The sequence below is a fragment of the Danaus plexippus genome, chromosome 7, assembly GCF_018135715.1.
Source record: "Danaus plexippus chromosome 7, MEX_DaPlex, whole genome shotgun sequence".
NCBI lineage: Eukaryota > Metazoa > Arthropoda > Insecta > Lepidoptera > Nymphalidae > Danaus > Danaus plexippus.
The window spans coordinates 2,511,249-2,524,851 of record NC_083541.1 but is presented as its reverse complement, the minus strand read 5'-3'; the positions used below and the strand labels follow the sequence as shown (position 1 = coordinate 2,524,851).

Below are 13,603 nucleotides of genomic sequence, written 5' to 3'. Positions count from 1 at the left end.
ACGTAATTTCTTTTAATTTTTTTTATAATATATAAAACCTCATTTATATTTTACCTAACTGTTAAAGTTTGGTACATCTCTAACTGAGACATTATTAAAAATCGACATTATAAATAAATTGTTATTTTTATTATCATTATAAAGTCATTGTTAACACGTCTTTATATATTTTTTTCATATGGGAATATCAAATATACTATATAGAATATTTTATAACAGTTCACAGCAAATCTAAATAAAATAAAAACAGCTAAAAAATTTCATTACTATAACGATTCCATTCAAATAAATACTTTTTTTTTTATATTATAATCTAAATGATCTTACTACTATTATCAAAAATAACTATTTCTTGTTTTTGTTTTGTTTTATTTGTTTAAAATATGGCCTTCATGCGTGCAAAGACTTGCACAGTATATTCTGCCAGTGTCATGTATAATAACTACTTCTTCTTCTTTTTGGTTAGTGCCGTTTCCTTATAGATTTCGCCAATGTCAAGTGATAATAACTATTTCTTATATTGCGTCTAGATCAACTGTCACAATCATAATCATATTTTGACACATAATAAATGTTGCCGCAATAAAAAAACATCTTCATTACAGTCTGCTGTCATTTATATTTAAAAAAAAACCTAATATAAACGTTGTCAGATTAGACAATAGTTTAAATATATTCCGCTTTAATTATACGCTTTAATATAAAACCTCTGTTCTTAACCGTCGAATTACAGACTCAGTATCCGTAACAATAACGTCCACACGAGCCTTATCTCAGCCGTCAGCCGTCTTAAGCCTTGGGGTAACTTGAAATAGACGCATTAGGCCCCAAAATTACAGGCGACTCAGGCTTAAACACCTTGGGGGGATAACCCGCTCCTCTTATATATAAACGCATTGCAAATTAGACTTTATATTAAAGTATTACGATCGATTTTCGTATGTAAAAGTTATTCGGTCGAAACGTCTAAGTTAGCGTTTGACCCCACTTCCTATTTCGTGGGGGTTGGTTTAGTCATCAATAATGTTAGGAGGTTAGAATTAGTGTAGATGTGCTTTGTTTTAACATTGTATAAATATAATGTAAAAACAATAAAATATTTGAATAATAATTAAATTAATTATGTTATAATTATATATATGTACGTATATAAAATTATATTGTTCGAAATTTAAATTCGCTAAATATTAAGTATTTCATATAGTGGTTTATTATACCGCTATATAAATGTAATGTATGTTGATAGTGTTATATTTTTTGTCTTATCCTTGGTATGTTGTCAGTTTGTGGGACGGCTTATCAATCAACGGTGATGGAGAGCCTGTAGGGACTCAGATACACTTCTGACTGCTGTATATTGGTTACGTAATGTTTATTTGTCGGCTCTCCGTATTTAATGTAATTGAGTGTATACGTAAAATATATATAATGTTACATTCATTCGTTCTTCTTGTAATACATATAATTTTATTATTCACTATAGCTGAAAATATTTACAATAGTGAATTACATATAAATATATTTTAATAATAATACAGGTTAATTATTTTTAGTAGTAATTTGCCTACCATTCTTGAAATTGCCGTTTCTTCGAAATAAGCCCGTACATGATTTTTAGTTTCATATATTTACTAAAGAAAATTTTTTTAATATTTTTTTTTTTGTAATGACATCACAGTATAACCAGTGATTTTGTATTTAATTCATGTAATGAGAATTTACCAGTATACGGTATAATCAGTAAGGCATTTGGGTTCGGACTACGATACTTTTTGTATAGTGAAACTCTACTGTATACTCTACATATATATGTTTATGTATATATGTATGTGTAGTTTTTTTAGTATGATCAACATTTCAAAACGTATAAGATTTTTTTGGCACTTCCTTTGTGCTAGATATCGCTGGACTCTATCTACATAAAAATGTCCATGTCCAAATATTCCAGGAACATTTTTATCTTCATAATTTCATTAAAATTTGTCGAGTAATGTGGGCTCGGAAAAGTAACAAAAAGACATACATTTATAGTATAAATAAAGTGATATATTTGAAATATTATATTATTTAGGTCGTTGTATTACACACAGATTTAAATAAAATGGAAATGTCTTAATGTCAATGTAAGTGCCATCTAGGGAGCACGTTGCGAGTATTCAATCGATTCCCATTATGTTTAGCGAAACTATTCACTAATAGATGGCGCTCATTACATACAAATTGACTAAATTATTATGCAAACCATCTCATTTGTAGGTTTCAAAAATAAATCATTTACAGATTTCATATATTCGTCTTAGTCTGGTTTCAATTGTTAATATGAAACAATTATACTAAATTGTTTCCGCTATCCAATTCCAATAAGCCTAAGTGCTTGTACATTATACGCTGCCATAAAATAATGAATGGTATTTATACAGGTATATATTAACGGGTTAATTAATTATTCTTGCTAATTATAATACATTTATGTTTTATTAACTGAACGCATATAAAATATTAATCCAAGTTTCAATACCGGGATAAGTTAGAGGTAATCCGGATGAACGGCGGCGGATTCGGTTACACGGTTATCCGGTTTTATGTGATGTTCGAAATTCAAATTGTTGAGTTCGAGCTGTGTATGAGAGAATTTATATGCGAGTAATAAATGCACAGCAAAGTTAATTTTTTTTTGTTAATTATTCATATCAAGATATTTGTCTTACACTCAGTGCATTTCCGATTCAACGTTTTAAATATGTTACGTACATTTAAATATACTTCTTTTTTCATTTTTCAAATGTAAACAGCATATAATTTATATTCTCTTAGCTACAAACTGGCTTAATAATAATCAATGTTTTTGTATGTAAAACGTATTAAGTACGTCAAAGGCTTTGTTTTTGTACATCCGTAATTAGAGGAAGTTCCTTCATCAAGATACGGCGTTAGTTTCGACTTAGTTTAATGTATTCACATTATCTAAGCAAGTTCTCGTGTAACCCCCCGAAGCCTCCCCGACTTTATGTACGTCGTACACCGAGTTCTGAATCGTTAATTAATGTTAGCGTATATGCTTGATTTAGGATTTTAATGAAAATATTCTGCAAATCTATTTGTATTTATTTATTTTTATTAACAACAATAATTATTCCAGATCATTTTTAATGTTAGAATAGAAATAATGGATTTTTTTATAATATTTTCTTGTCTTTGACACGGAACTTCTAATGATTTAATTATTTGACTAGTGTTGATGAAATTGCAATTAATTCCTTCTGTGTGTGCGTGTATGTGTGTCCGTTTACGGGTCCGCTTGATTGTGTGTGTGATTGATATTGTAATAGATAAAAAAATAAAATAAAAAATTCATAACAAATAACATAAAAATAGAGTTTTAACAACGTTTAATAGAACATTAAATAAATATTTGTTTGAATATCAACTGAAGGGAAAATATAACTTTGTGTATGTACGTATATAGTGTCTGTTATATAAATCATTTATGTAAATACCAGAACTTATCCACAGTATATTCTAAGTCCTGGAATACATAATGTAAGAGAAACAATGCGTCTACATAATGCCCACCAAATCTAACCTCGCCTGTGGTCCAAGCCATGAGCTGTGAGATTTAAAAGTAACATTCACATAAAAGAGGTTTTACTTAAATAAAGTGACACCTATAGAACGAACAACGTTGGTGTAGCTTTAAAGCCTATGATAATAATACGATATATTTTAAATGATACGATGCAATTTAAAATTATATCAATTCGTTATCAGTTGTTATATATCATAAGGAGATCATATGAGAATATTGTAAATGAAAGTTTAATATAAAAATAATAATAATCTAATTATGTTTTATGAAATCGGACCAAACCACAGGGTGGAGTTGAGCTACAAAGGAGAATTTTCACTAGATCCATCCACCCACAAACAAACAACGTCTACATACCAACAGAAGACGGCATTAAATTGAACCTTCTGATCTCTTACATGTGTTGAACACCCTTTATATATCTTCACTACCAGTACAGGAGTGCTCACGACGCACCCTGTATATATGATGACGTAGTAAATAATGTACATCAAACATTCTATCGGTCTTATTGAATGAAATTCACGAAACATCCTGTATCTATCAAATAATATGAACACGTGCATTCACCTATTTAATTCCGTCTCTACTTAATGCGTGTACAGACTTTAAACGTCACATTTACGTCACGACGTCGTGTGTTCACGCCTTAACATATACGGATATTAAAAATCTCATGTAAGTAATATTCTTAGAAGTAATTCTAATTTTAAAATCATTTTAATTATTCATTTTTTTTAGTATTGATAAAATATTACTTACTTATTTATACTTATTAAGGTAAATATTAAATCTATATACTTGTATACTGTGGGTTAATTCAGTATATAAGTGTATATATCGGCGTATTTACTCAGCTCCGGGCGAAGCTGGTCCCGGACAAACGTTTGCTGTACAAACTGGATATCAAATAGTGATGGGATTTTACATATAGATATAAAATATTAATATTATTATATTATGAATTGATATTATTCTTGTCATTAAATAAATGTTTATTGATTGAATTTTACAAATACTATTTACTTCAAAGAATATTTTTTTTTATACCAACAACCATTAACACACTTTAATGCATTAAAATAGTTTTAAAAAATGTACTTCCCCTATATTAACTGTCATAAAAGTAGTACCTTTTCTAACAATTATCTATAATATTAGTGAACTAGGCTACTTAAATGACTACTTTAATGTTTTTATTATAAAATCCATATCAGTATAAATATTGTACTAATATATTAAACATAAGAAATAAAGTGTGGTTTTTGAAACTACGATGCTATAACAATTTTTTTTGGTTCTTAAATATATAAATTGATATTTTTTGAAAATCATTCAACTTTGCGTATGAAAAGGGAGTTTTAATATTAAGTCAATAACGAGCTAATGGATATTATATTGTATATATAACTAGTGATAGGCAAAATATTTACTATATTTTATAATTCCAGATATCTAATACCTATCTTATAGAAGTACGAAGTACATGTTATTAAATACATGTTGAAAGATCACTATACATAAACCGAAGCAAGTATTTCTTATTTAATACCCACTTCATCAGCCTATGTAATACAACATGCGATAGATAGACGAAATAATTTGAGGTGATGCAATAAAAGTTTAATAAATTATATCGATAATTAGTTCCCATCCCTAGACCCAGTAGCGTTGCCACAGTAAACCGAATTTCCGAAATGTCTAATAAGTTGTATGTTAACTCTGTCAGCATCAGTATGTTGCTGACAGCGCCACTGTTACGTGACCTCCCCCTTCCCCCCGCTCGAGTCTCCCCCTCCCCTATTAACCCTCTAGAGACATATCACTAACCATACATTACGAGTAGTCCTTTATGTATATAAAAATGTTAGTTTCCATTACTTTATGTTATCAGATTTTTAGTTTCAAACCGTAGAGTTCACCTTTTATTGGAAATGAAAATCTATTTGTGTACCTACCGCAAAAATAAAGATTTTTTTTTTAATTTAATCGTGTATTTGTTTATTCTTAACGTTTTAAAAAGCGAGGTGTTATAAGTATGACGTCGATGTATGTTTGTCTGTCTAGCATTATAGCTCTCAAAGCGATTGACAGATTTTGATGCCGTTTTTTTTTATTTAAATGCCATTTTCCCTGAAGTGGTCGTTTAGTTAGTTCTTGTTAAAATAGTTTAAAAGTATCATTTCTATTCTAAAATGATGTGAGACAATTGGGCGTGTGATAACTCGATAATGAGATCGCGTATTAGAATATAGGACGTTAATGAAAATCTTTATTTATAACAATAAAATCAAACTATATGTATATATAAGTTTTGTTTCAATATTTATCATTCTTATTGGGAATGAGATTTATTGGAAAATTAATTACGTATCCAATACTGTATTTTTCTAATCTTATTTGTGTATATTTATATTATATACGAAATAAATTACCTAACGATGAATATATGCGTAGTATAAGTTGACTTTAACACAAACCTAACGTTTACAGATGACGAGAAAGCTAAATATATTTCATGTACACTCTCATACTAGCGGTATCTAAGTCAACACTACGAAACTCATACTAGATAAACGAGTAGGTTCTATACTTGGTAGAAAAATTAATAACTTTATAAGCGATAAATTAGTTATAGCTACACTATATAAATTATAATAATCTTATTTCAAATAAAATAAAATTAACTCGAATTAATAAGTAATTCTACATAGTTGAGTTAAAATTATTAGTCATATGGGAATATTATCTTGTACGAACGATCGTTCGTATAAGATAAGGTGATTATAAATTAAAAAAAAAACGACTTTTTTCTTTTTTTTATAAAAAGGTTATACTTTGTTATCATTGAAGTACTTAAGTATTATTTTTTTCAGCCAGTCCTAAACAGCTATAATATTTGTAGAAAGTGAAAAGCATAAGATTATCAAAACTTTTTATACAAAATTAGACAAGAAAGATGATTGCGTAAGTTTTACTTAGATACAAAAAGGTTATATAATTGTTATAATGTTGCCAACTTTTAAGCCGGCTATTAATAGGTTAATTAGGATGCTAAAAGAATTCCAACTTCTATTCAGTCTACAGTGAGGTAGGTCGGGATTTCATTTTTACATCAGTTTTCGGGACATCTTATTGGATTATCAATAACTGGCCACTTAGAATTAAAAAAAGTGTAATTTTTTTTAATTTAAATTACTAATTATTCAGCCAAGGGATTGAAAGTTAAGTGTTTATTTAATTAGAGGATTCGTTGATAAAAATAAAATATATATGTTATTGTGATTGTCTTTCTAATAACAATTTTATTTCATTGGAGTCGAAGCAGAAGCAGAAGCAGAACTTTATAATAATTTGTATAATACTAAACATGTCGGAAACCATGCAACGACCAAGACTGAACAGAGTCATAATCGCGTACTCGCGAACATTGGCGTTGGAGCAATCATAATGAATATTTTATTTTATCACTCCCCCCCCCGTCCCTGACTCCCGTTCCCCTCCCCCCGCCGCCCTCTCCCTCCCTGGAACCATGAACTTGACACCGAGCGAAAAATTAGTTCACAAGGCGAAAGTGAACTTTGTACAGAGTTTGCACTTTTTCAATGAACCTAGTCTGAGATAAAAGACTTAGCGACGTCTCGGTTAGCGTCTTCAGAAATAAACTTCTCATGCTATAATAATATAAGAGGAATAATATGTCCGAAATGCCGCTCCGAACGCGCGGCTGAATTCAGCTGGTAATATTGTAGTCGTATATTATTAGTAATTCGCTGCTAATTAACTCCTCTATGGCGGTGAGTTACGCAGGAAAATCCCCCACGAAACAGCTCAAAAACATGAGGGCCGCTACTTGTGAATTAACATACTTTACTCAAAGCAACCAAACTAACCGCGCACGAGAGAAAAAAATCTAACGTATTTCACGCATTCAGCCAGTGTATGAGGCTAATTAAAAAAGTACAGAGGTTGATTCCGCGAGTGGCGTAGTTCCGCTACTCACCACTAGGCAGCGCTTTTCACTTTGACAAGTTGTGTTTTGTAGGCTGAGGCATGTTTGTAGGGTTTCATTTTTTAATGAGGTCGTGTATTCGGGTTTATGCGATGGGAATTGCGGGCGGGCCGCCTTTGTGAAGGTAGCTGGAGCCGGTAAGGCGTGAGCACGCAAAGGGCACATGCACACATGCACGCATGCACACTCCTACATGCAGTTTTATGGATGTGTGGATGCGTGAGTCTAGTGCTTAGATCTGCTCATCGCTTATTAATAGCGAAGCTTATGACGGACTTAGCTCAATGAAAAACCGGAATAAATTGACCCTTTGGGAATATTTCAAGTCTTGGTGGAAGGTGAGTATACATCTTAAATTTGTTAATAAATTCGACAATATCGTAAGGGCCTTGTATGAGCACTGGTTGACACGATTTTTCGACTATGTTCATTGAAGAATAGAAAGAAAAAAACAAATGAAATGAAAATACGTGATTTTGTTGAAAAAAAAAACTACTATTTTCGCATGACTATTAGACGAGTGAATTAAACAACGTGGGCCTAATAATGATTATATAAATTTCTTTCTACTGAATTATATGAAAACTATTATTGCCAATTTTATCGCTTTAAATATAGTGTGTAAATCTCAATATACAGCAATAGACTGTATTAGAGGTTTGTGTTAATTCATAATTACATTCTTCATTGTAACTAAAGAACAATTATATGTGACTTACATAAAAAACCTATTTATTACCAAAACAGATACTGTGGTAATTGCTTTAAAAATAGACGATTCTTTATCTTTAAATATCTTCTTCTTTCGGAACTGATTAGAAGCGCCTATAAAGGCTTACGTGTAATATTTTAAACAAACTATTCCTAATACTAATCAGGACTTGTTATATACATCTAAATAAAATTCAGTAAAAACCAACAAGATGTCTCCGTTTGAAATTAATATGAGCTCTTCTTATAATGGTCATTACTTTAATTCCTATAGAGTGTAAGGGATGTAAAAAATAATATATTATCGGAAGTACGTTACGAGAGAAATGTGATTTAAAGAAATAATAATTAAGTTATATTTTTGTAATCTTTAATTTTGTAATCGCAACAGTAACTACATCTTCCGATTCTATTAGAAATACATTAGAATTAACAAGTAATTTACAAACATTTATTTATCCATTGAGATCAATTTATACCTTCACTGAGGAAGCTTTTGTTTCACGATTCAGTTGATTTCTGCAAGAGCAGGTATTAAGAGTATTTCTTAAATGTTTAAAGTAATGTGACGATAGCAATATATTATAAAAAAAAAACAAGAGAATGTGTAATAAATTAATTTCAATGAAAGTCCAATTAGAAATTAAAGATCTTTTATGAATTATGCCTGTTTGACAAAATAATAATAATAATAACAATCACCTCGTGATCCACACAAGTAATTATATTATGATAGATAATTGTTTTGAGATAAATAAAGTACTTTCAACTCCTTTCAACAGCTTCTTAGGAATATAATCAGTATAAATACGCTTAAGTGATGTAACATTTTTCTGTTAAGTACATTTTAGTTCAGTAAATGTATGTCTTCACAAATACTATTTATTTGAATAAGTGTAAAAACGTTGATCAAATTCTTACCAGCTTTTACAGAGCTCTGGACAAAAATTATGAAAAGCGAGGAAACTTTTTATAAGAAAGTTAATATGAAAGTACATCACGTATATTTTTATAATTAGGTGTCACTTAGAAAATTCTTTTCTTTTAAGTAAATTGTTACAAATATTTCCGTGAAATGACGTAACACTCGATATGTCTTTTTATTATATTAATAGTATGTAACGTTCAGTTAAAGGAATAAAAAATATACGGCTTTAATAATTTCTGTTATAGTAATTTAACTACAAAACAAAGAGTATTTAATGTACCTATAGCACATGTAATAAGCAAACTCATTACTAACAAATATAAATTTTTGTTTTTTTATTATAATGTGTAGATTTAGAGTTATTAAGGGGACAATAACAATTACCTTTGCTTTTGACAAGTAATAAGAAATAAAGGAATTTTGCTTTAATTTTCTATGCGTACTCTCAAATCGGATGGAATTGATTTTTCACTTCTAGCAGTGGACAGAAGAGTTTTAGCTTCTTTAGGTAATTATGTTAAAGTTTAAAAGAAATCATGAGTGAAAGTTATAAACCGTTAGTGTAATTTTAATTGGAAACCATTTTAAAATATTTAAATCTTGTAGGGTATTGAGCTTAAATTGTGTAAAGTGCCATCTGTCAGCGAGTAGCCATTTTTATAATTCGTCACAAGATGTCACTTGTGTCTACTGAATTTCGGAATATTAAACACATTACGTTTTATTGTAACTTTTGCGTTATGTTTATAATAATAATAAAAATATACATAGCGTAAAGAAATACTACTTATGTTTGATATTTTTAAGGATATTTCACTTATAAACAAAAAAAAAATGAAACCTAAATTACAGCGGGTCTCCGAAAAGTTTAAGTGTATTCCAATCCTTAGGAGACCCAACAAAGAGATCTTATAATGAATGCCAGAAGAAAAGAAACAAAATATTCTAAACATAAATGTAATGAAAAGTAACGTCAAAAAAATCTTATTGAAGTACTGAGTGTATTGAGAACAATGTTGGAATTAAAATGACAAATTTACCGTGAATAGGAGAAAAAAATTATTCTAGTTTGGGAAGAAATGGTTCGGTGGCGGTACTGTCTTGTGCTCGCCGTACTGTTACTGTTGCCGACGAGAACTGGTTCAAAATTAGAGGATGAAGATGACGAGGAGTAAGTTGTCTTGTACAGAACCGTAATCACACAACTGTCAGAAGAACACCTTGATGACTAAAAAATTAATTTTTCTATGATTGTAAGATTGAGATTATTAATCGAATTTCTAGGAGAAATGAAGAGGAAGAAGAAGAAGAGGATGATGATGACGATGAAGAAGAACCTCCGGGAGACAAACACGAACACAATGCAGGGAGACGAGCCCCGGCGATACTACCACAGACAACTAAGATCATTTCAGTGACAAGGACTTCTAAAAGACGTCCCCTAGAATGTTATGTGTGTGCATTTAAATCGGATGCACCTTTGAAAGCGTGTCTGGATCCCACCAAGTACAGGTTTGTTCCTGAAGTGTAATTACAGATGATTGCCATTTTGATGACAAAGCAATACACGTACTTCAGGAAACTTAGACCATAACGTTAATTTATGAGAAGATAATGATGCATGATGAATATTTGTATTGAGGCTGTGGCAGATGATTTTTTATAAGCACTTATTACATGTATGTTATAAAACAAGTAAATTGTCTTACAATCCACGCGCATGTTTTGATATATTTCAGGGTACACACAATAAACTGTCACAGTGTGGATGACAAATGTTTTACATCTGTGATATCTAAAGGCAGTTCCTATGAGGCTGTGATTCGTGGTTGTCGCTCGGGATGTATCGGCTCACCAGATACCACGTGCTGTGAGGTGAAAGCACATCTACGTTATAATATGACATATATTTACAAGCAGTATTATATTCTTTATTCTTTTCAATGATTAGAAATCGCCTCTAAACATTTGTTGTTTAATAAATTAGGAAAGATCTATCTCAATAATACGTAATTACCTATTTTTTTTCCCCAGTTGAACCGTTGCAATAACCAGGCGTTTGCGATGCCGACGGTGGTCGCTCCCCGTACTCTGGTCCAAGAGAACAAAACCTCAAAGTCTTTCCCATCGTCCGTGGTGTTTTTTGTAACCGTACTGTTGGTGCTTCAAACTGTGGTTAAAGTAGCTTTCGTGTAAACAACTTGTAAGTGATGATAGAGTTTACATAAATGTATTTGTGAGCGTTTGGAAAAGTTATATCTTTTAAATGTTTTAATAAAATTTCTATTTCAAAAAGATTATATCTTTATATCATAATCTTCTTTTATATATGTAATTGAAATTGTGGGTTCAAAGTTAAATACGAGTGAATATACGTAATACAGCAACGCCGTTTCGTATATCAAAAGGTGCCCTTAAGCTTTGAATAATTGAAGGGACAAGGGAAGGGTCACTCGACACGGTCAAGTCTTCCGCCCAATTGATCCCACTTCCGGTGTGTGAAAGATGAATTATTCAGTATTGAAGTGGAGAAATTTTCACAACTTTTATAGTATAAAGAGTAATACTTTGATGATTAAATGAATATTTAGTGAACTATTCAAGTGTCTTTAACAAATTTAATTTTGTCACAATTCTTCTGAGTATTTTTATAATTTGTTCAGCTGTTTGAGGTTCCATGGAAGCATGTTATTTACAAGTTATTAAATAATAACACTATAACATTAGCATAACACATTCCGCGAATTCACCGACCATGAAATTCTGATTTTTATAGGAAAATATGTCGGGTTAAAGTGTGAGCATATCGAGCAATCCATATCAGTTACCCTGTAAGACCCTCGAGTTTGATACCCGCAGGAATTTCCTTTAACCACCATTTCCCCTCGTATAGTCAATTTAGGGTGTCCAGTTAAGAAGCCGGTTCACTTGTTCTGACATATGGACCAAATCTGTCGAAAGGGAAAGCGTTGCCCATCTCTGATTCGGATAATCCACTACTTTATTCCAACCCCATAAGGTTTAATATCGTGCTGTGAGTGGGAATAAATTGGCCTGGAAAAATTTCGAAGGGTGGGAAAATTTCTGATATCCGGACCGGACTTGTCAGTGATTTTTATTAGGCAACATGGGTTTAGCGTGTTAGCGGGAATGTGAGTTTGGACAAACAATGGGGTGCAAATATTTGATGTTTGAGGTCAGGAAGTTGAACGTTTTATTACGTGGTGATAGATTGCTGAACACACATTATATAATATGGACATTTAGCAAAAGGTGTGAACTAAATGAGTCTAATAAATATAAAACTGTTTACATTAACGTGTCGTCTTCGTCTTGTTAAATTTGTTAAGCACGTGCTTTATAATATTGTACATACATATATAATTAATAATAACACATTTGGTCCACACCTGGTCGTGAACCAAAGGTATGATCGATCACATCATTTGGCACGCACCGACGGACGACGGATTTATACGAGTGATGTGATTAAAGTGTCGATATTATCCTCAACAATACAATCGATTCCTATGTCATTTTGCGATAATATTTGGTACGTAAAATTCTAGAGAGTTTTGATTACATAACACTTACTATTTTAAATGTAAGAAATTCTGTTTCTAAAGTGAAGGATCTATTTAGTTTTTTACATTTCACGTATTCACTTTCTTATATAAAAATCTTGACAACAATCTCATGGCTCCTATTCCAATGGAATTTATCGATAGAATGTTTTCATACACACTAGCTAACGTCTTGACAACTTTAATTCGTATTATTGAGCCAATGATCAATGATCCACGGTTATTTAGATTAATAAAATTGTGCAAAATCATCATTCCCATTGTACGGAACGCAGCATTGACCATTTACTTTATCTATAATATTTCGAATTGTCCGCATGGCATTGAATTTGTCATTTGCATCGTCATTGCGTAAGCGGTTATGTTATTTGAGTTTACTATCGTGAATATTTTGCTTAGAAAAGTTATGAGCGTTTATTATATCCACAGTACAGTACTATAAATGTTCCATGTTTACTAAATATGTTAGCAAACATTAGCTGTTTAAACGTATTTAAAGTAATCTACTTTTCTAAGTTCTGTAAAGATATTAGTTTAATTATTTATTTGGGAAATGAGCGAGACTTAGTTTGTGATCGTGTAATAAAAAAAAGGGTTGGTGTAAATGTTTTAATTGTAGGTTAAAAATATCAATCAAAATATATTCACAGCAAAACGAAGTATTGGGTGCTATTGATTTGATCGTTTAAATTTTACATTAACCAAAACTCGATATAGTATAAGTTGTTATTCAGAACATTTATTAAGAAAACAAAGCTTACATTACCACAACAAACATCACT

General features: G+C 30.9%; 1 protein-coding gene across 1 annotated transcript; it reads left to right on the top strand.

The window, feature by feature from the left end:
- The first annotated feature begins 10,175 nt into the window (after nt 1–10,175).
- On the top strand, nt 10,176–11,534 carry LOC116770723 (peroxisome proliferator-activated receptor gamma coactivator 1-beta-like). Its single transcript, XM_032662320.2, has 4 exons — nt 10,176–10,408; nt 10,522–10,749; nt 10,977–11,112; nt 11,272–11,534. Exons 1-4 carry the CDS (start codon nt 10,317–10,319, stop codon nt 11,431–11,433), a joined length of 618 nt encoding a protein of 205 aa, XP_032518211.1. The 5' UTR covers nt 10,176–10,316; the 3' UTR covers nt 11,434–11,534.
- The last annotated feature ends 2,069 nt before the right edge of the window (nt 11,535–13,603 follow it).